We start from the raw sequence: 22,086 nt of genomic DNA on the forward strand, positions 1-22,086 counted from the left end.
GATTAGATACATGGGAGGGATAGAAATGTTAGTGGTTGTAGGACCTTTGATGATGTCACAGTCATGTGATTGGATTCATGGGAGGGATAAAAATGTTAGTGGCTGTAGGACCTTTGATGATGTCACAGTCATGTGATTAGATACATGGGAGGGATAGAAATGTTAGTGGTTGTAGGACCTTTGATGTCACAGTCATGTGATTAGTTCCATGGGAGGGATAGAAATGTTAGTGGTTGTAGGACCTTTGATGATGTCACAGTCATGTGATTAGTTCCATGGGAGGGATAGAAATGTTAGTGGCTGTAGGACCTTTGATGATGTCACAATCATGTGATTAGTTACATGGGAGGGATAGAAATGTTATTGGTTGTAGGACCTTTGATGATGTCACAGTCATGTGAGCAGTTACATGGGAGGGACAGAAATGTTAGTGGTTGTAGGACCTTTGATGATGTCACAGTCATGTGATCAGTTACATGGGAGGGATGTAAATGTTAGTGGTTGTAGGACCTTTGATGTCACAGTCATGTGATTAGTTACATGGGAGGGACAGAAATGTTAGAGGCTGTAGGACCTTTGATGATGTCACAGTCATGTGATCATTTACATCACACACGACCATTACAGGACTGTGCTTTTTGCTTGAATTCAGTGGAAGAGAGAAAAGCCAGGGTTTACACATAGGACTGTATGGTAAAGGGGCTGCAGGAATGTTTTTACATGGGACTGTTTGTCGGAAGCGGCTGTAGGGATTTTACATAGGACTGTATTTTGGATGAGAGAGTGAAGGGATGTTTTTACATGGGACTGTATGTTGGAGGGGGTGAGGCTTTTAGATCTCCCAGACTGCAGAGTCAGTGATGGGAATTCCAGCTGTAGTTAGTGAGTCGGATCATTAGATTCATCTCAGTAACAAGAGGCGACTCTTCCCGCTCCCAAACATCTATTTATTTAAAGGGGTATTCTCATATTGAACACTGGGGTATATCGCTAGTCCCATAGAAATGAATGGGAAGTGCACTGCGCAAGCGCAGCCACCGCTCCATTAACTTCTATGAGGATGATGGAAATAGCTGAGCCAGCGCTCGGCTATTTTTAGTAGTTCTATAGAAATGAATGGAGGGCAGCCGCACGTGCCCACTTTATGGGGTCAATTCTAAATATAGGTGCAGGTGCCAGAGGTTGGACCGGCACCTATCAGAGATTGGAGGCATATCCTAGCGATATGGGAATAAACCTTTAATACGAGACAGACGGCCCTTCCCTCCACCCTTGTAAGGTGTGTATTATGTATGTATTGTGTATGTATTGTGTGTATTATGTGTGTATTATGTATGTATTGTGTGTGCATTATGTATGTATTGAGTATTATGTATGTATTATGTATGTATTGTGTGTATTATGTATGTATTATGTATGTATTGTGTGTATTATGTATGTATTGTGTGTGCATTATTTATGTATTGTGTGTATTATGTATGTATTATGTGTATTATGTATGTATTGAGTATTATGTATGTATTGTGTGTGCATTATGTATGTATTGAGTATTATGTATGTATTATGTGTGTATTATGTATTGTGTGTGCATTATGTATGTATTGTGTGTATTATGTGTGTATTATGTATGTATTGAGTATTATGTATGTATTGTGTGTTGTGTGTGTATTATGTATATATTGTGTGTCAGTGCCGACTGTCTACATATAAAGAAGCCATGGTCTATTCTCCTGGATCAGCCGGTTCAGATCTGGAGAACATACAGTTTATCCACATTTAGTACATATTAGTTTTACGGTTATAACACGTGTAGTTGTTGGGCTAACAATGTGGTTTTTGCTGTGTTTTTTTTTTTTTTTACTGTGGTCAATGCAGGTTTATTTTTGTCTGCTATTCATATAGCATTACCCTAAAATATTCCATCCCCTTTGATATATTACACATTTTTATGCCTGTTTATCCCCCTTTTTCTGTTATAATATAATTAGTTTTCTTTACTTTTTTGTTACATATGGGTTATTCTTTTAAATATTGATATTAAAGGCTATGTTTTAGATGGTGGTAGTCTGTGATATTTACATCTTTTATGAGGTAATTGGGTCAGGACGAGGGTTCAGACAGTGATTGACCTAATTTATATTTTACACCCTTACAACCAAGCTCCATAAATGTAAGGCTTTAGTCCGGAGTGTCGTCCATATACAGTGTGGAATTAAAGCACCTGTTCCTGTAATCTAGCAAGAGCAAGCAGGGTCCCCAGATGTCAATGACGGCCAGGAACCCCGAAGAGAAGACAGAAGGCTTGTATTACCCCCTCTGCCTTTTCCTTTCCTCACTGCAGAGCTCAGTGAACAGATGTGGCTATGCTGCTTCCTCTGTTGGCTCCCATGTTCGCAGGGTATCTCTGTCATAAGAGAGCTGCAGGGTCTTAGCACGCCCTGGTCAGCACTGCCTGTGTGCAATGCCTCCACATGGGGTTGTTTTCCCCTTTGACTGGGGCTGGATACACTGCTTGTCATGCAGGAGCACACAGCATTGCACTGATTTATAATGCTATGTCTCTGCATGACCTTACTGCTACAGAATCATACTGACAGCTTTATGTCAGTATGATTCTGTAGAAGTCGTGGATGAAGCATGGACTATGCCATCACAGATATACCATAGACGTGTGAATGAGGCCTTATATTGGGCTGAAAGATGAGAATGGGCTGCTGCATGTGGTTCACTGCAGTGTGTGTCCTCTGTAATGTGGTATATAGCAGGGGGCGACTCAATGACTGATATATCATATTATGATCAGCGATCTTGTATATATGACACCAAAAAAGTCATCTCCATTGTACGCTCTCAGTAGTCCTCTATAATTCCCAATTCCTGAATCAGTTTTCTTCATGAAAGATGTTCTTCCGTATGCAATTTTGCTCTCAGTCCTCCTTCTTTCCCTCAGGTTTCTTAGGTTCAGGATTCTTCTTTTGAAAGACAATGGTCTTTTCCATCAATGACCCACCAAGGATAGAGAAGGACAGAGACCACATGGCTGCAAGGATATTAGACCTCACCCTGGAGATCATCTCCTTGATAACTGGAGAGGTGAGAGTCTCACATGACATCTCTCTTATCTCTAGTAATAAACCAGGGAAATGTCTGGAAAGGTGAAGGATTCTTAGAATCTCTGTAGTGATTGGCGTCTCCCCATACACAGGATTACACAGTAGTGAAGAGGTCGTCTGGTGAGTGTGTGACACCCCGTGTGTCAGGAGGATGGAGCAGGACCCAGAGCCCCATCACCGAGCCTCCACCTCATTCCCTGATACCTGAGCAGAAGATCCTAGAACTTACCACCAGGATCACTGAGCTGCTGAGCGGAGAGGTGAGCGCTGCTGGGAATGCTGGGACATTATACAATAATGCCAAGGGAGGGGTCTGGTAATGACTGTGTCCTTGTGTTGTCAGGTTCCTATAAGGTGTCAGGATGTCGCTGTCTATTTCTCCATGGAGGAGTGGGAGTATTTAGAAGAACACAAGGATCTGTACAAGGACGTCATGATGGAGAATCACCAGTCCCTCACATCACCGGGTAAGAGGAGACCTTCCATGACCGTAGAGAACAGTTCTGAGAGTCAGATTCCCCCATCATCTGATCATCACATATAGACAATGTATTCAGTCACTGTGTGTATTTCCTATTGGTTAATGAAGAGGGTCCGGCGTCCGGAGAACATAATAAAACTTCAGGCTTAATGATATATCCAAAAAATATTACACAGACACGATCACTTACTTGTTTCAGGCCAACTATGGGGCCCCCTAGTCCCATCATATCCATACACAGTGCATGTAATAGTATAAAACAAGATTGCAGAAAATTGTGATTTCCCATAGACATAGGTGCACAAAGTACAACTCAGAGGACCACATATTGTGCATAAGTTTATACAGGTACCACCCCAAGCTGTCATGTGACCTCTATGGACCAGATAACTACACTGAACAAAAATATAAACGCAACACTTTCGGTTTTGCTCCCATTTTGCATGAGCTGAACTCAAAGATCTGAAACATTTTCTACATACACAAAAGACCCTTTACTCTCAAATGTTGTTCACAAATCTGTCTAAATGTGTTAGTGAGCACTTCTCCTTTGCCGAGATTTACGGATGTGTAAATGGAGCCTCTTTTTTTTAACCGCATTAACTATGTTTCTGGCTAAACCACTCAAAGGACTCGCAGCGCCACTTTAGTGCATATGTCGGTGGGAGGAAGAAGAAGGGTTCTAACATGACCCTGAGAGGAAGTTGGGGGGGCTTGCCCTGACAGACAGCCTGGATGAGCCAATCAGTGCTGCAGCAGGCAGGGAGTTGCCCGAGCAGTACTCTAATCTGTGCTGGGCTGTGAATGAGGGTGGTTGGGTCTTACAGTGTCTGCCAGGAAAACGATCTTAGGGAGTCAAGGAGAGTGAAAAAACAATCAGGGACGGTCAGAAATCAATGAAGCTTATTGCCAGGGAGAGTGAAGGGAAAGTTTAGAATTGCAAAGAAGAATTGTGTGTTGTGTACAATAGAGAGAAGCAGGGCAGCTGAGAGACAGGGAAACAGGAGACAGGACCTATGGCTGTGCCTGCTATCAGAAGTGCAGGTGCACATCAAAAGCAACTACCTACAAGCAAATACTTTTCATTTTGTTTCCCCATCTTCACAGAAATCCTTTTTAGTTTTTTTAAGGGGGTGGTCAAAATCTAATTAAGCAGTGTGTGTATATATATATATATACACTCACCTAAAGAATTATTAGTGCCCCCATACTAATACGGTGTTGGACCCCCTTTTGCCTTCAGAACTGCCTTAATTCTACGTGGCATTGATTCAACAAGGTGCTGATAGCATTCTTTAGAAATGTTGGCCCATATTGATAGGATAGCATCTTGCAGTTGATGGAGATTTGAGGAATGCACATCCAGGGCACGAAGCTCCCGTTCCACCACATCCCAAAGATGCTCTATTGGGTTGAGATCTGGTGACTGTGGGGGCCATTTTAGTACAGTGAACTCATTGTCATGTTCAAAAAACCAATTTGACATGATTCGAGCTTTGTGACATGGTGCATTATCCTGCTGGAAGTAGCCATCAGAGGATGGATACATGTTCTCATTCTGTTTACGCCAAATTCGGACTCTACCATTTGAATGTCTCAACAGAAATCGAGACTCATCAGACCAGGCAACATTTTCCCAGTCTTCAACAGTCCAATTTTGGTGAGCTCGTGCAAATTGTAGCCTCTTTTTCCTATTTGTAGTGGAGATGAGTGGTACCCGGTGGGGTCTTCTGCTGTTGTAGCCCATCTGCCTCAAGGTTGTGCGTGTTGTGGCTTCACAAATGCTTTGCTGCATACCTCGGTTGTAACGAGTGGTTATTTCAGTCAACGTTGCTCTTCTATCAGCTTGAATCAGTCGGCCCATTCTCCTCTGACCTCTAGCATCCACAAGGCATTTTTGCCCACAGGACTGCCGCATACTGGATGTTTTTCCCTTTTCACACCATTGTTTGTAAACCCTAGAAATGGTTGTGCGTTAAAATCCCAGTAACTGAGCAGATTGTGAAATACTCAGACCGGCCCGTCTGGCACCAACAACCATGCCACGCTCAAAATTGCTTAAATCACCTTTCTTTCCCATTCTGACATTCAGTTTGGAGTTCAGGAGATTGTCTTGACCAGGACCACCCCCCTAAATGCATTGAAGCAACTGCCATGCAATTGGTTGACTAGATAATTGCATTAATGAGAAATAGAACAGGTGTTCCTAATAATTCTTTAGGTGAGTGTATATATATATATATATATATATATATATATATATACAAACACACGTGATTACTGCAGCAATCTACCTGTGTGTGTTAAGTTGAAACAGAATCATGCCTCAATTGTCCATTCTCCATTTACATATTTTCAGTTTCCACACAGTCGCAACTTAATTTTATCTTTTTTTTTTTTGGGAGACGCTTTCAATTTAATTAAGCAGCATATATATGTGATTACTGCAGCAATACCCATGGTGTGGCAGCAATCTACCTGTGTGTGTTAAGTTAAAATGGACCGTCATGCCTCAATTGTCCATTCTCCAGTTACGTATTTTCAGTTTCCACATGGTCAAAATTAATTTTTTTGGCCTTGTTAAATGTAATTAATTAACAAGAGCAAAATAAAACGTTGGCAGGCAAACACAATCATAGGCACCACTGCTGTATTAAACCACATGAAGCGGCATCACCACATCCTTTGGGCAAAGTCAGCCATGGACAGCCAGCCACTGAGGCAGGAGTTTCCTCCTTTTCCCAGGCCGCATCTACGAGCAGTACAGTGTCTTTCACATCATCATCATTCCTTTCTGATTCTTCTGCTCAGACTGCTCATCCTCCTCCTCTCCATCGCCAGCAATCGATACTGGAATGCGTGGCTAGGAAACAACTCTACGCGCCCAGCAATCCGAGTGGCCGAGATACTGGCGATGTAGTTGCTGCCGTACCACTTAGCGGATTCTGCTGACTTTAGGATCATGCCGTGCCACTTGGCAACCATCATGTTCTCTCAAGCCAATTTTATTTTATTTTTTATCTCATAGCAATGTGTGTGTTTAAACATCATCTGCCCCCGATCAGGGACAATTTTTTAAAGCTTTGGAAAATTAAAATGCATGAGACATGTGCCGGCGTGATGTGTTTTTAAACGCACTGTTCTTTAAAGCAGTGAAATATACATTTACCCACAGATATATCTGTCAGTGACATCATTTTCTATTGCTGTCATAGCGTGTCAAAGCTTGGGGAGGGAAGGAGGGGGAATCATAAAAAATAAAAGAAATGAGATAACAAGGTTTCCTACAAATCTTAAGTCCCAGGACGCTAGAGGAGCAACTTTGTTCATTGTACATAGTAGCCCATATATCACGTCACCAGGTAGAGGTTGTGGCTCCTATGTAGACTGTGCCCGGTCTTATTACAATTGTATATACCTAATGTAATGTCTGTACAGATAAGACTGACACATTATCCCAGAATGCTGACCTACTGAATTGTTAGGCCACCCAATAGCCAGTCCACCCCTGGGGGAGAGGTCCACCACTTCTAAGCAGCCCAAAATCTAAAATCCACTCCTGCCTGTAGGAATGTGTTCACTTCAGGCTACCATGCTGCATTTGCTTCAACTCAAATCTATGATTATTTTATTTTTATTTTGTTGTATGGTCTGGATAGAATCTCTATCTCTACAAATGATTATATTCTGGGACCTCTACAAAGCAAAAAAAAACTCATGAGGACTATGGGGAAAAATTACTAGGACTATTGCTTTACACGCAATGTCTGCTGGCGTAAAATCCACCAAAATTCTTAATAGGTGAATTTCTCTTAATAATTGTGGCACACCTAGGGAGGTCTGTGCACGATAAACTGAAATCTAGCTTCAATGGCTATGTACACTTTTGGGCGAATTTTTTTTAATTATTGCATTGTACTTATTTTGAGATAAAGTAATTTTTCTTATTGGTCTTTATTACAAATATAAAGCCCTTTTTTCTGTATAGAGCTGAGATGCAGTGGGATCAGATTTTTCTCTCTGCTCCATCAGCCAGCTAATCTGACGGCTCCTTATCTCTGTTCTCTGACATTATAAACACTCACAGCTCAGGTATTTAAACATTTTCACCCCTATGGTGTTTTCTGTGGGTTTAATTTTTATGAGTGAATGTGATTTACATTTGAAACCACAAGTTTACATACACTATATAAAAAGACACATGTATGTTTTTCTCAATATGGGACATGAAATCAGAATAAACCTTTCCTGTTTTTGGTCAATTAGGATTACCATAATTATTATTATTTGCCAAATCCCAGAATCATGAGAGAGAAAGAATGTTGTAAGGCATTTTTATAACTTTTTACAAAGTCAAAAGTTTACATACATTTCATTAATATTTGGTACCATTGCCCTTAAACTGTATGACTTGGGTCAAATGTTTTGGATATCCTTCCACAAGCTGCTCACAATAGTTGGTCGGAATTTGGGCCCATTCCTCCTGACAAAACTCCCTGTCCAAGGGAGAGGCAAAGATGGTGACCCCTAACTCACCTTGCGGCTGGCACCTGACTGCCCTGACGTCCCGAGACGGGTTTCTGACCCGTACGCCGATCACGTTCCTAAACCCTGGCTTTCCCTAAGATGAGCCCTACGTAGTGAATAGGGCGGTGGGAACACTAGTCCGCACCACTAACACTAAAGGGAAACACTAGGGAGAAGACAGACAATACTGACAAAACATAAGGTCCCAGGTGGGCGACAACAAACAACCAACAGGGATCCGGAGGGTAATGCTCTGGTACGACAACCAAGGATAACAGCAACTCAGCTCCAGTGGGTCAGTATAGAAGTCCAGGCAGGAAGCTCTATATCTGGCAACCAGAGAAGTGGGAGAGGAGAATATAAGGAGGTTGGGAGTGCTGGACAAAAAACAGCTGAGGAGAAGAAGCTACGGATCCCTGAGTGAGACAAAAAGGATTGCAAGGCAAACCCAGAAAGCTAGCATTAAGTAACAGCACTATCTTTAGACATAGAGCGCGCAGCCACCTGCTGCGACTTCCTGACCCCGGGTATAACGGAGTCAGACGTGGCTCTTGACACCCTCGTGACATCATTATGGCCAAAAAGTTTCGGCAGACTTCAAGACATGTCTCTAAAAATGTAGGTCTTTGTTCCTGTGTGCATTTGCAAACATTAATCTGGCTTTTTTATGTTTCTTTTGGAGTAATGGCTTCTTACTGGCAGAGTGGCCTTTTAGCCCATGTTGATACAGTACTCGTTTCACTGTGGATATTGACACAATCTTACCAGCTTCCGCCATCATCTTCACAAGGTCTTTTGCTCTTGGGTTGATATGTACATGTCGGACCAAAGCACGTTAATCTCTGGGCCACAGAAACCGTCTCCTTCCTGAGCGGTATGGTGGCCGGACATTCCCATCTTGCTTGTACTTGCGTATAATTGTTTGTACAGATGAACGAGGCACCTTCAGGTATCTTGAAATTGCACCCAAGTTTGAGCCAGACTTGTCCACAATTCTCTTCCTGATATCTTGGCTAATTTCTTTAGACTTTCCCATGATGCTACACAAAGAATCAGTGTGTTTCAGGTCTGCATTTAAATACATCCACAGGTATGTCTCTAATTAACTCAGATGTTGCCAACAAACCTAACAGAAGCTTCCAAACACATGACATCATCATATGGGCAGTCCAGAATTGTTTAAAGGCAAAGTAATCTTAGTGTATGTAAACTTTTGACATTGCAGAAAGTAATAAAATTGCCTTAAAACATTCTCTCTCTCTCTCTCTCATTATTCTATCATTTGGCAAAAAATAATAATTCTGGTAATCCTAATTGACCAAAAACAGGAAAGGTTTATTCAGATTTCATGTAAGATATTGAGAAAAACACGCATATGTGTCTTTTTATATAGTGTATGTAAACTTCTGGTTTGAACTGTAATTACTGAAGTTGTGCATTAGGTTCTCATCTGTGCTAGTTATTTCCTTCGTTATGCTTTGCTAGAGGAGCAGAACAACGAAAATAACGGAAGTGCCGGATTTGGTACATAACCGAGACGAACTAACATGACCAGACTCTATTGACTACAATGAAGTCCATTCAGTTTCTGTTCAGGATCCTGTTTCTTTTTATTTAATTTTTTATTTTACCGGACAAAAAAGTCCTGCATGCAGCATATTTTAACTTTTTTTTTTTTAAACGAAATCTGTGATGGAGCCTCCAACACAGATGTGAAAAACCCATTAATGGTTTTCTTCTATCTCCTATATACAGTGTACTTGTTTCCTGGCTTACTATTGTATCATTAAAGCTTAATTTAACTTACTCTAAATAAAGATTTTTTATAAAATATTTGTTTTATTTTTTTCCAGGTGAAGATAGGATGAGCCACTCCCATGGACATCTCCGTTTATCTCCCTATCATGAAGTAGAAGATAATAATACCACAGAAGATAATTCAATAACTCCTAATGTACCCTTAGTCCTTGACAATGGAGATCTGTCCACCGATACCGCAGGTCTCAAGAAACCTTTATCAAATCTGGTTGGCAAAACAAGAACGAAACAGAAACACGGGAAAATATTTCCATGTGAGAAACATTTAAAAAAGAAATCTAATCTTTTCTTGCATCAGAGAAATCATAAAGCTAAAAGGCCATTTTCATGCTCTGAATGTGGAAAATGTTTTACTAGGAAATTCCTTCTAGTTGCACATCAGACAAGTCACACAGGGGAGAAGCCATATTCATGTCCTGAATGTGGAAAATGTTTTAGTCGGAAATCATATCTTGTGAACCATGTAAGAATCCACTTAGGGGAGATGCTATTTTCATGTACAGAATGTGGGAAATGTTTTAGTCAGAAAGCAAATCTTGTGAACCATCTAAGAGTCCACCTCGCTGAGAAGCCATTTTCATGTTTAGATTGTTGGAAATGTTTTAGTAAGAGTTCATTTCTTTTTTACCATTGGATCACTCACAACAGAGAGAAGACCCTTCCATGTTCAGAATTTGGAACAGGTTTTGCCCATAACTTGGCTCTTCTCAATCATCCGATAAACCCCAAAAAAGAGAAGCCATTTCTGTGTTCAGAATGTGGGAAATGTTTTAGTCACAAAATGGATTTTGTTAGACATCAGAGAACTCACACAGGGGAGAAGCCATTTTTATGTCCTGAATGTGACAAGTGTTTTAGTCGGAAATCATCTCTTGTGGAACATGTAAAAATTCACACAGGAGAGAGGCCATATTTATGCTCAGAATGTGGGAAGTGTTTTAGTCAAAAATCAGACCTTGAGAGACACCAGAGAACTCACACAGGAGAGAAGCCATTTTTATGTCCTGAATGTGGGAAAGCTTTCCGTCAGAAATCAAATCTTGGGGAACATCTAAAATTTCACACGGGGGAGAAGCCATTTTCATGCTCAGAATGTGGAAAACGTTATACCCTTAAATCAAATCTAGTTTATCATCTGAGAACTCACAAAAGAGAGAAGCCATTTTTATGCTCAGAATGTGGGAAATATTTTAGTCAAAAATTGGATCTTGATAGACATCGGAGAACTCACACAGGAGAGAAACCATTTTTATGTCCTGAGTGCGGGAAATGTTTTAGTTGGAAATCATCTCTTGCAGAGCATCTAAGAATTCACACAGGAGAGAAGCCGTTTTCATGCTCAGAATGTGGGAAATGTTTTAGCCTGAGATCGGGTCTTGCTACACATCAGAAAACTCACACAGGGGAGAAGCCGTTTTCATGCTCAGAATGTGGGAAATGTTTTAGCCTGAGATCAGGTCTTGTTAGACATCAGAGAACTCACACAGGAGAGAAACCATTGTAATGATCAAAAAGAGAAACCATTGTAATGATCAGATAGAGAAACCATTGTAGTGATCAGATAGAGAAACTATTGTAATGACCAGATTGTAGGGAATATGGCAGGTGTGGAGCTTCATTGTAGGACCTGTGCCTAATGATGTATTTTGTTGTATACAAAACATTATATGACACACACCCTTTATCTGTTTTCTATCTCTTTTATACAGCGTACGTTTTACTATTGTCTCAATAAAGCTTAATTGCTGAACCCATCAGAACCCCTAATACAAATTAAGAAGGTCGGGCATCTGCACGTTCCTCTTCATTCATTACTATGGGACCTGTCAGAAATAGCCGAGTGTAATTCTCAGCTATCTCCATTATTGCAGTGTATGGTTAACCCCTAAATGACCAAACTCATTTTCATTTTCATTTTTTTTCTCTCTGTCTTCCAAGAGCCATAACTTTTTCAATTTTCCTATCACATAACCATATGAGGGCTTATTTTTTGCAGGGCAAGTTTTTATTTTTTCTTGGCACAATTTTTTTATATTACCATATTTTTCGCCCTATAAGACGCAACGGTCCATAAGACGCACCTAGGTTTTTGAGGAGGAATATAAGAAAATATATATTTTGAACCAAAAGGTGTGCTTTTGGTGGGTTTTGAACTAATTGTGGTCTGTAGATGGCGCACTGTTATGGGGGATCTGTGGATGGCGCACTGTTATGGGGGATCTGTGGGTGACGCACTGTTATGGGGGATCTGTGGGTGACGCACTGTTATGCTTCAATTACTATGCTTTCCCTTTAAGTGCAAGGATATGGTGTTTTATACAATAAATTAGGGGTGGGCGATATAGACGATATAGGTGATATGCGATATAAATTTGTGCCACGATATGGATTTTGAGCATATCGCCTATATCGCCGGACCGCGATATGATCGCGCTCTCTGCGCGCACCATCTTCTCCTGAGCTGGCACACTGGGCACAGTGGAGAAGGAGAGAGTCCCTCCCTCCCCACTGTGCGCGGCTGCCGCTGACCACCAGTGACAAAAGAGGAGGAGGGGAGGGACTGACTGTAAATCATTGAGTTTTCACGATCTCAGTGAGCGCGTGAAAACTCAAATCCGATGGTATATTCTAACCCCCAGGCGTTCCCATGGTGACAGGGACGCTTGCCTGGGGGTTAGACTATACAGGGCCACGCCGCTGACAGTAGAACATTTAAAAACTAATCAGTAACTTTAACTTTATTAATTGGTGATCTCTTTACTGTATACCTTACTAGGTCTTAGCTCCGGTAACAGCGGGCGGGCGGCGCTCACTCACTGACGTCACGCGCCTGCTCCTCCCAGTAGGCGGCGCAGGCGCGTGACGTCAGTGAGTGAGCGCCGCCCCCCGCACTGCCTGCTGTTATCGGAGCTAAGACCTAGTAAGGTATACAGTAAAGAGATCACCAATTAATAAAGTTAAAGTTACTGATTAGTTTTTAAATGTATTCCTGTGAGCGTCGGGGGGGGGGGGGGGGGGATCTGTGGATGGCACCGTTTAGGGGAGGGGGGGGATCTGTGGATGGCACCGTTTAGGGGAGGGGGGGGGATCTGTGGATGGCACCGTTTAGGGGAGGGGGGATCTGTGGATGGCACCGTTTAGGGGAGGGGGGGGATCTGTGGATGGCACCGTTTAGGGGAGGGGGGGGATCTGTGGATGGCACCGTTTAGGGGAGGGGGGGATCTGTGGATGGCACCGTTTAGGGGGGGGGGAAATCTGTGGATGGCACTGTTTAGGGGAGGGGGGATCTGTGGATGGCACCGTTTAGGGGAGGGGGGATCTGTGGATGGCACCATTTAGGGGAAGGGGGATCTGTGGATGGCACCGTTTAGGGGAGGGGGGATCTGTGGATGGCACTGTTTAGGGGAGGGGGGATCTGTGGATGGCACCGTTTAGGGGAGGGGGGGGATCTGTGGATGGCACCGTTTAGGGGAGGGGGGGGATCTGGGGATGGCACCATTTAGGGGAGGGGGATCAGCTCCCTGCTGCTGTGTGCACAAAGCACAGGGCAGCAGGGAGAGTGTAAAGTCCTATTCACCCTAATAGAGATCTATTAGGGTGAATATGACAAGGGTTCTACGTTCTAGCCCTTAAGGAGACTAATAGTTATTAAATAAAAAGTAAAAAAAAGTTTAAACACGCCCCCCCAAATATAGAAAACAATATATCGCAATATATATCGCATATCGCACATGCTTAAAATTATATCGCAATATAGATTTTAGGCCATATCGCCCACCCCTACAATAAATCATAACTACTGGTGTCCCTAGGACTATGTTACACCTATTAATCCTGCACCTACCTAATTACCTAAGACTTAACTTTTATTTATTATCCTACTAATAATACTTATATTAATAACTAAATCTTTAAAACTTCCAGTACATCGCACTGTTATGGGGGATCTGTGGGTGACGCACTGTTATGGGGGATCTTTGGGTGACACTTATGGGGGATCTGTGGGTGGCTCTTATTGGGGTCTCTGGATGGCACTGTTATGGGGATCTGTGTATGACAGTTATGGGGGGGATCTGTGGATGACACATATATAGCATCTTATGCTATGTGTCATCCACAGATCCCCTCCATAAGTGTCCCTGTAGTGAATGACCCTCAATACAGGGGGTGGGGGTCGCATCTGCTTTTATAATGACAGCGGGGCCCGTGCAGTGACTGTATAATCGTATCTCTAATACTTAATTGTTATGGGTATATAATCGCATAATCAGCGCCTGTATACTTACAACTACAAGCGCTCGGTAGGTAGCAGAGAGGAGGGAGGAGGCAGGCTGGGAGGACGGTCGCTGGCAGCGTGAGTCACTACGTCATGCGCCCACGCCGCCTGCTTCATTCATAAAGTGGGCGGCGCAGGCGCGTGACGTAGTGACTCACGCTGCCAGCGCCTGTCCTCCCGGCCTGCCTCCTCCCTCCTCTCTGCTACCTACCGAGCGCTTGTAGTTGTAAGTATACAGGCGCTGATTATGCGATTATATACCCATAACAATTAAAGAGGACCTTTCATCAGAATCAAGTATGTAAACTGAATATACATACATGGAGAGCGGCGCCCAGGGATCCCCCTGCACTTACTATTATCCCCGGGCGCCGCTCCGTTCTCCGGTTATAGGCTCCGGTAAAGTCATAGTTAGGCTCCACCCATTTGAGCCTGCCGCGGTCTCCTTCTCCTATGCTGTAGCGCTGGCCAATCGCAGCGCTCAGCTCTTAGCCATGCTATGAGCTGAGCGCTGCGATTGGCCAGCGCTACAACATAGGAGAAAGAGACGCCGGCAGGCTCAAATGGGTGGAGCCTAACTATGACTTTACCGGAGCCTATAACCGGAGAACGGAGCGGCGCCCGGGGATAATAGTAAGTGCAGGGGGATCCCTGGGCGCCGCTCTCCATGTATGTATATTCAGTTTACATACTTGATTCTGATGAAAGGTCCTCTTTAAGTATTAGAGATACGATTATACAGTGAGCGGGGCCCGTGTAGTAGAATACAGTCACTGCACGGGCCCCGCTGTCATTATAAAAGCAGATGCCGGCCCCCATCCCCTCCTCCCTCACAGCTGGTACACCCGGCGCGCTGCATTGCGGCGGGTGTATCATTGAAAATTCAGCAAAATCAGCAGCATTCGCCCCATAAGACGCACTGCTATTTTCCCCCCACTTTTGGGGGGGGGGGGAAGTGCGTCTTATAGGGCGAAAAATACGGTACCTTCTACTGGAAAGTGGGAAAATATTTTTTGTTGGGTGAAACTGAAAAAAAAAAACACAATTCAACCATGTTTTTTTTCAGGTTTTGTATTTACTATGTTCATTGTGCACTGCAAATGATATGACAAACTTAGGCCTCATGCACACAAATGTATTTTCTTTCCGTGTCCGTTCCATTTTTTTTTCTGACCGTATACGGAACAATTCATTTCAATGGGTCTGCAAAAAAAACGGAAGTTACTTCTGTGTACATTCTGTTTCCTTATGGCCTTATGGCACACAAACGTTTTTGTTTCCGTTCCGTTTTTTGAGTTCTGTATACGAAACTATTTCAATGGATCCACAAAAAAAACGGAAGGTACTCCTTCCGTATTTCCGTTCCGTTCAAAGATAGAACATGTCCTATTATTGTCTGCATAACGGACAAGGATAGTACTGTTCTATCAGGGGCCAGCTGTTCCGTTCCGCAAAAAACAGAATGCACACGAACGTCATCCGTATCTTTTGCAGATCTGTTTTTTGAGGACTGCAAAATACTGAAAAAGCTATACGGTCGTGTGCAAGAGGCCTATGTCTGTATTTCCTTTCCGCAAATGTCCTATTAGTGTCCGCATTACGGACAAGGATAGTACTGTTTTATTAGGGGCAAGCTGTTCCGTTCCGCAAAATACGGAATGCACACAGATGTCATCCATATTTTTTGCGGATCCGTTTTTTTCAGACCGCAAAATACATACGGTCATGTGCATGAGGCCTTATTCTGTTTGTCAGTATGATTAAGGCAATACCAAATTTATATCTTGTAGTTATTATTACATGTTACTACTAGTGTGGGGACATTGAGGTGCACAATGGGCACACTATTGGTGGTGGCAGCCAAATGTCTGCAAAACAGAAGATGTCAATGGACGTTATATATATCTAGTGCTGTATCTTCCTGTATGGCCAGGCAGCAGGCTGACAGTAGGACTGGCTCAGTGCTGTTGTCTGTGTCTCACCTCCTCAGTTCCATCCTTTATATCTTAATTGGAGATAACTGGTGGAGGAGGCCAAAACATTGCAGCTGGCACTGGCCACTGCAGCGGGCAGCTTCTGTGGAGATATTTTGTCTCCTGAGGCAGTATATTGTTCTCCACTTTGGTATTTGGTGCTGTTGTGGCGGTATATTGTGCTGCATTGTGATATTTGGTGCTGGTGAGGAAGTATATTGTGCTGCACTGTGGTATTAGGCAGCTGAACAAAATACCACAGTGCAGCACAATACGCTTACGCACTATGGTATTGCTGGCACTGCCTCCTTGAGCTGACCCCACCTTCTGTCAGTCTGGGTCCACCTACAACATGGGGCCACTTTTTTTCCCCAGGACAATTTTAAAATAAATTTCCGCCACTTCGGGGCCATAGGGTGGATTATTACATGGGCAGGGCACTATAGAGACATGTATTATACTGGAGGCAATATGGGGGCACTGTAGGGTGTTTTAGGGCATTACTGGTGGCAATATAAGAGAATAATGTGGATAATAGTTACAATAGGGGGCATTATTATTGTTGGAGGTGTTATTAATCCAGTGAGTTTGGACCCACTAACCAACTAATTGGTTTGGATTTGGGCTAAACCCTAAGGGCGTTTTTCCGGCACTCCCCTGGTATTCACCCTTTAACCCCTGTACAGGGATCTGGACTTCACTGCATGGGAACAACCAGACCACTACCTCCTGGGATAGTCCCAGTATAGTTGGCAGCTGACCTACTGGGGTCAGGGATCCTGGTGTAAGCACTAGGGTTGCTGCATGGGAACAACCAGACCACTACCTCCTGGGATAGTCCCAGTATTGTTTGCAGTAGATCTACTGGGGTAAGGGATCCTGGTAAAAGCACTAGGAGCTCAGGATAAGGAGAAACACACCAAAACAGGCACTGAACAGTAGACTTGATTGCTGGCAGGGTGGTAGTGCAGACAGGGCAGGATGGGTGTTTGTCAGCCCTTGTCTGTATTTCTGAAAACTGAGTTAACCCAAAATACAAACAAAACTGAAAGTACAGGATCACACATGCAGGGTGGGTCAGGACTCGAGACACGCTGGATACAGAGGCAGGCGATAACGCAGGCAAATCGCAGACAAATTGCTGAAGCACCAGATTTCAATACATCTCTGCTGGTCACCAAGAAACCAAGGTTAGGCACCCTCTGCCTGAGTAGCGCAGTATCTGCACCCACAGGGTACAGTAGGACTGTGGTGGGCAGGGACTGTGGGCCTAACAGTACCACCATTTACACCCCCTCTTCTTCAGGCTAGACGTTTGCAAAAAAGAAGAGCATCAGTATTCTCCTATAGGTTCGCAAGAGCTTTCCAGTCCACCAAAACATGAGTTTGCCCCTGACTTTCTTCTTTCCAAGAATGTCTTTGACTTAGGAATCCTCAAAACTGACTTGAGAAGTTTGAGTAGAACTTGTAGAATATTGATTAAAGACCACTGGTTTTAGAAGAGAAACATGAAAAGAATTGGGAATATGCCTGAAGCTTAACTGATAGCACACAGGGTTTATCTTTTTGATTACTTCAAATGGTCGTATGGCACTACTTACAGATTAATGTCCTTTGAGCAAAGCCATACCTTGTCACTAGGAGAAAACTGAGGAGGATTTTTGCATTTCCAATCTGCAGTCACCGGTAGTTTGGGTGGCTCCTTGGTCACAGGGCTGGTGACCCATGGTCTGTGCTTCAGCATCCCCATCTCAGCATCTTCTTCTGGTCACTCAGTAGCACTGTTCCCTAACTGCAGAACACTAGGGGCTCTGACTGCTCTCCTTATATACAATTTCTAGCTAGACTAGAACCTTCTAGTGGAAGGGGTGGAGTGGAGAAACTCAGCACAAACAATTACAAAGTTACCACTCCAGTCTGTCATGGACTTACATTAGAGCTTCAATGATACTCAATGGCAATGACACAGCAGTTTTACCAGACAAAAACAAGTTTCCAGACATAACAACATAGCTAAAACCAGACATTCAAAAGGCCAGTCTGTCTGGTTTTGGTGGTAAACAATTCTGTATTTTTCCCTCCAAAACAAGCTCTTCTTTAAACCCTATGGCAGCTGTGGAAAATTACCAGCTTCTCATTCAAAGTCCCAAAAGTCTCTCAGTACTCATTAACATTTTCTACAGAGCCTCGCAAATACAGTGATAATAAACAGGATATATATAACAACATACATATAAAATGCAGTTACACAGCATTAAAAAGTGAACGTTAACCCGTTCAACTGAAATAAAGTAAGAAGTTTATAACTTTGCATAGGGGAAACAGGGGCAAATGTCCAAACTTCACAGTACCTCTGCTCTACAAATCTGCAACCTTTTTTATCCGAATTTTTTTTTTCCCAATGCGCTTTTGTTATCCTGCAAAATTTCAGAAAAATTCTCTACTGATATGTCAGCTGCAGGCACTTCAGAGGTTGAAGAGATATGTACTGGAATATTGGGCTGGTAACCATATACAATGAGAAATTAAGTTAGCCCAGTTTTCCTGATGAACATTAGTGAAATAGCATAAAAAGTTGGTAAGAATTTGATTGACCAACTCTTTGTGCCCATTAGACTAGGGGTGGTAAGCCGAAGAGGTCTAGGGATACATCCAGGTGTTTGCGCACAACTTTTCAGAACTTTGAAGTGAATTGGACACCTCTGTCGGACACAATATACTGTGGTAAACCATGAAGGCTGTATTAGAAACATAGAATGTGTCGGCAGATAAGAACCATTTGGCCCATCTAGTCTGCCCAATATACTGAATACTATGGATAGCCCCTGGCCCTATCTTGTATGAAGGATGGCCTTATGCCTATCCCATGCATGCTTAAACTCCTTCACTGTATTTGCAGCTACCACTTCTGCAGGAAGGCTATTCCATGCATCCACTACTCTCTCAGTAAAGTAATACTTCCTGATATTACTTTTAAACCTTTGCCCCTCTAATTTAAAACGATGCCCTCTTGTAGCAGTTTTTCTTCTTTTAAATATTCTTTCCTCTTTTACCTTGTTGATTCCCTTTATGTATTTAAAAGTTTCTATCATATCCCCTCTGTCTCGTCTTTCTTCCAAGCTATACATATTAAGGTCCTTTAATCTTTCCTGGTAAGTTTTATCCTGCAATCCATGTACCAGTAGCTCTTCTCTGAACTCTCTCCAAAGTATCAATATCCTTCTGGAGATATGGTCTGCAGTACTGCGCACAATACTCCAGATGAGGTCTCACTAGTGCTCTGTAGAGCGGCATGAGCACCTCCCTCTTTCTACTGGTAATGCCTCTCCCTATACACCCAAGCATTCTGCTAGCATTTCCTGCTGCTCTATGGCATTGTCTGCCTACCTTTTAAGTCTTCTGAAATAATGACCCCTAAATCCCTTTCCTCAGATACTGAGGTTAGGACTGCATCACTGATTTTGTATTCTGCTCTTGGGTTTTTATGCCCCAGGTGCATTATCTTGCAATTATCAACATTAAATTTTAGCTGCCAGATTTTTGACCATTCCTCTAGTTTTCCTAAATCCTTTTCCATTTGGTTTATCCCTCCAGGAACATCAACCCTGTTACAAATCTTTGTGTCATCAGCAAAAAGACACACCTTACCATCGAGGCCTTCTGCAATTTCGCTGATAAAGATATTAAACAATATGGGTCCCAGAACAGATCCCTGAGGTGCCCCACTGGTAAGAAGACCTTGGTCTGAATATACTCCATTGACTACAACCCTCTGTTGTCTGTCCCTCAGCCACTGCCTAATCCATTCAACAATATGGGAATCCAAGCCCAAAGACTGCAATTTATTGATAAGCCTTCTATGTGGGACAGTATCAAAAGCCTTACTAAAGTCTAGATAAGCGACGTCTACTGCACCTCCTCCATCTATTATTTTAGTCACCCAATCAAAAAAATTAATAAGATTAGTTTGACATGATCTCCCTGAAGTAAACCCATGCTGTTTTTCATATTTCAATCCATGGGATTTTAGATGTTCCACTATCCTCTCCTTAAGTATGGTTTCCATTAATTTCCCCACTATTGATGTCAGGCTTACTGGCCTATAGTTGCCCGACTCCTCCCTACTACCCTTCTTGTGAATGGGCACAACATTTGCTAATTTCCAATCTTCTGGGACGACTCCTGTTGCCAGTGATTGGTTAAATAAATCTGCTAATGGTTTTGCTAGTTCACTGCTGAGCTCTTTTAATAGCTTTGGGTGTATCCCATCAGGCCCCTGTGACTTAGGCTACTTTCACACGAGCGTTCGGGTGTCCGCTCGTGCGCTCCGTTTGAAGGGGCTCACGAGCGGCCCCGAACGCATCTGTCTGGCCCTAATGCATTCTCAGTGGAGGCGGATCCACTGAGAATGCATCCGCCTGCCAGCGCTCAGCCTCCGCTCCGCTCAGTGAGCGGACACCTGAACGCTGCTTGCAGCGTTCGGGTGTCCGCCTGGCCATGCGGAGGCGAGCGGATCCGTCCAGACTTATAATGGAAGTCAATGGGGACGGATCCGCTTGAAGATGACACCATATGGCTCAATCTTCAAGCGGATCCGTTCCCCATTGACTTTCAATGTAAAGTCTGAACGGATCCGCTCAGGCTACTTTCTGACTTAGAAAATTTTCTAAGTAATAATGCAGACGGATCCGTTCTGAACGGATGCAAACGTCTGCATTATCGGAGCGGATCCGTCTGATGAAACATCAGACGGATCCGCTCCGAACGCTCGTGTGAAAGTAGCCTTATTTGTATTCATTTTAGACAGTTGACTTAGAACCTCTTCCTCTGTAAAGACACATGCATCAAAAGATTCATTAGTCTTCCTTCCTAACTGAGGTCCTATTCCTTCATTTTCCTTTGTAAAAACTGAACAGAAGTATTCATTGAGGCAGTCAGCTAGTTCTTTATCTTCTTCCATATACCTTCCTTCTTTTGTTTTTAATTTGGTAATTCCTTGTTTTAGTTTCTGAAGAATGCCTTATCGCCTTTTTTCCCTGACTGAGCTATTTTCTCTTCTGCCTGTGCTTTAGAAGCTCTTATAACTTGTTTGGCCTCTCTCTGCCTAATCTTATAAATTTGCCTGTAATCCTCTTTTATTTTTTTATAATTCCTAAATGCTATCTTTTTGTTTTTAATAATTTTGGCCACTTCTGCTGAGTACCACAGTGGTCTCTTCCTTTTTTTGCTTTTACTGACAAGCCTAATGCAATTTTCTGTTGCCTTCAATAGTGCCACTTTTAAGTAGTCCCATTTCTCCTGGACTCCAATGAAACTGTTCCAATCTGATAGGGACTCGTATACCACTAATCAAATTTTCGAAAAGTCAGTTTTTTTAAAATCTAAAACTTTTGTTTTTGTGTGGTGTGACTCAGTCACTGTACTTATAGTAAACCACACTGACTGGTGATCACTAGATCCCAAGCTTTCCCCTACAGTAATATCATATACCAAATTCCCAATTGTGAATACTAAATCTAAAATGGCCTCCTTCCGGGTTGGCTCCTCAACTACTCGCTGTAGAGATAAATAATCCCAGTAGGGAATTTAGAATATCTGTACTCCTGGTAGAACTTGCTATTTTGGTTTTCCAGTTTACATCTGGAAGATTGAAGTCTCCCATAATGATAACTTCCCCCTTCAATGTCATTTTAGCTATTTCTTCAACAAGTAGATCATCTAATTCTTTGACTTGGCTAGGTGGTCTATATATCACACCTACACGAGTTACCTTATGATTATCAAGCTGCAAGGTAACCCAAACTGACTCTAAATTGTTCTCGCTAACTTGTATAAAATTAGATTTTATGCTATCTTTCACATACAGGGCCACCCCTCCCCCTTCTTGCCTTCTCTGTC

The 22,086-nt window shown here is 42.8% G+C and overlaps 1 protein-coding gene and 1 long non-coding RNA gene across 2 annotated transcripts in view; both read left to right on the plus strand.

Annotated features, from left to right (window-relative positions):
* Window positions 1-609: 609 nt before the first annotated feature.
* LOC120999772 lies at window positions 610-3,265 on the plus strand. Its single transcript, XR_005778636.1, has 3 exons — window positions 610-693; window positions 2,951-3,093; window positions 3,206-3,265. It is a non-coding gene; the product is annotated as an uncharacterized LOC120999772 (long non-coding RNA).
* Window positions 3,266-3,345: 80 nt separating this feature from the next.
* Window positions 3,346-22,086, plus strand: part of LOC120999680 (gastrula zinc finger protein XlCGF26.1-like) — a 53,687-nt gene continuing 34,946 nt past the window's right edge. Inside the window, exons 1-2 of the mRNA XM_040430698.1 lie at window positions 3,346-3,373; window positions 3,457-3,580. Of these exons, the coding sequence (XP_040286632.1) occupies window positions 3,496-3,580 (85 nt within the window). The 5' untranslated portion in view covers window positions 3,346-3,373; window positions 3,457-3,495. The remainder of the gene's footprint in view (window positions 3,374-3,456; window positions 3,581-22,086) is intronic.

The sequence above is a fragment of the Bufo bufo genome, chromosome 4 (genome assembly GCF_905171765.1).
Source record: "Bufo bufo chromosome 4, aBufBuf1.1, whole genome shotgun sequence".
In the NCBI taxonomy this organism is placed as follows: domain Eukaryota; kingdom Metazoa; phylum Chordata; class Amphibia; order Anura; family Bufonidae; genus Bufo; species Bufo bufo.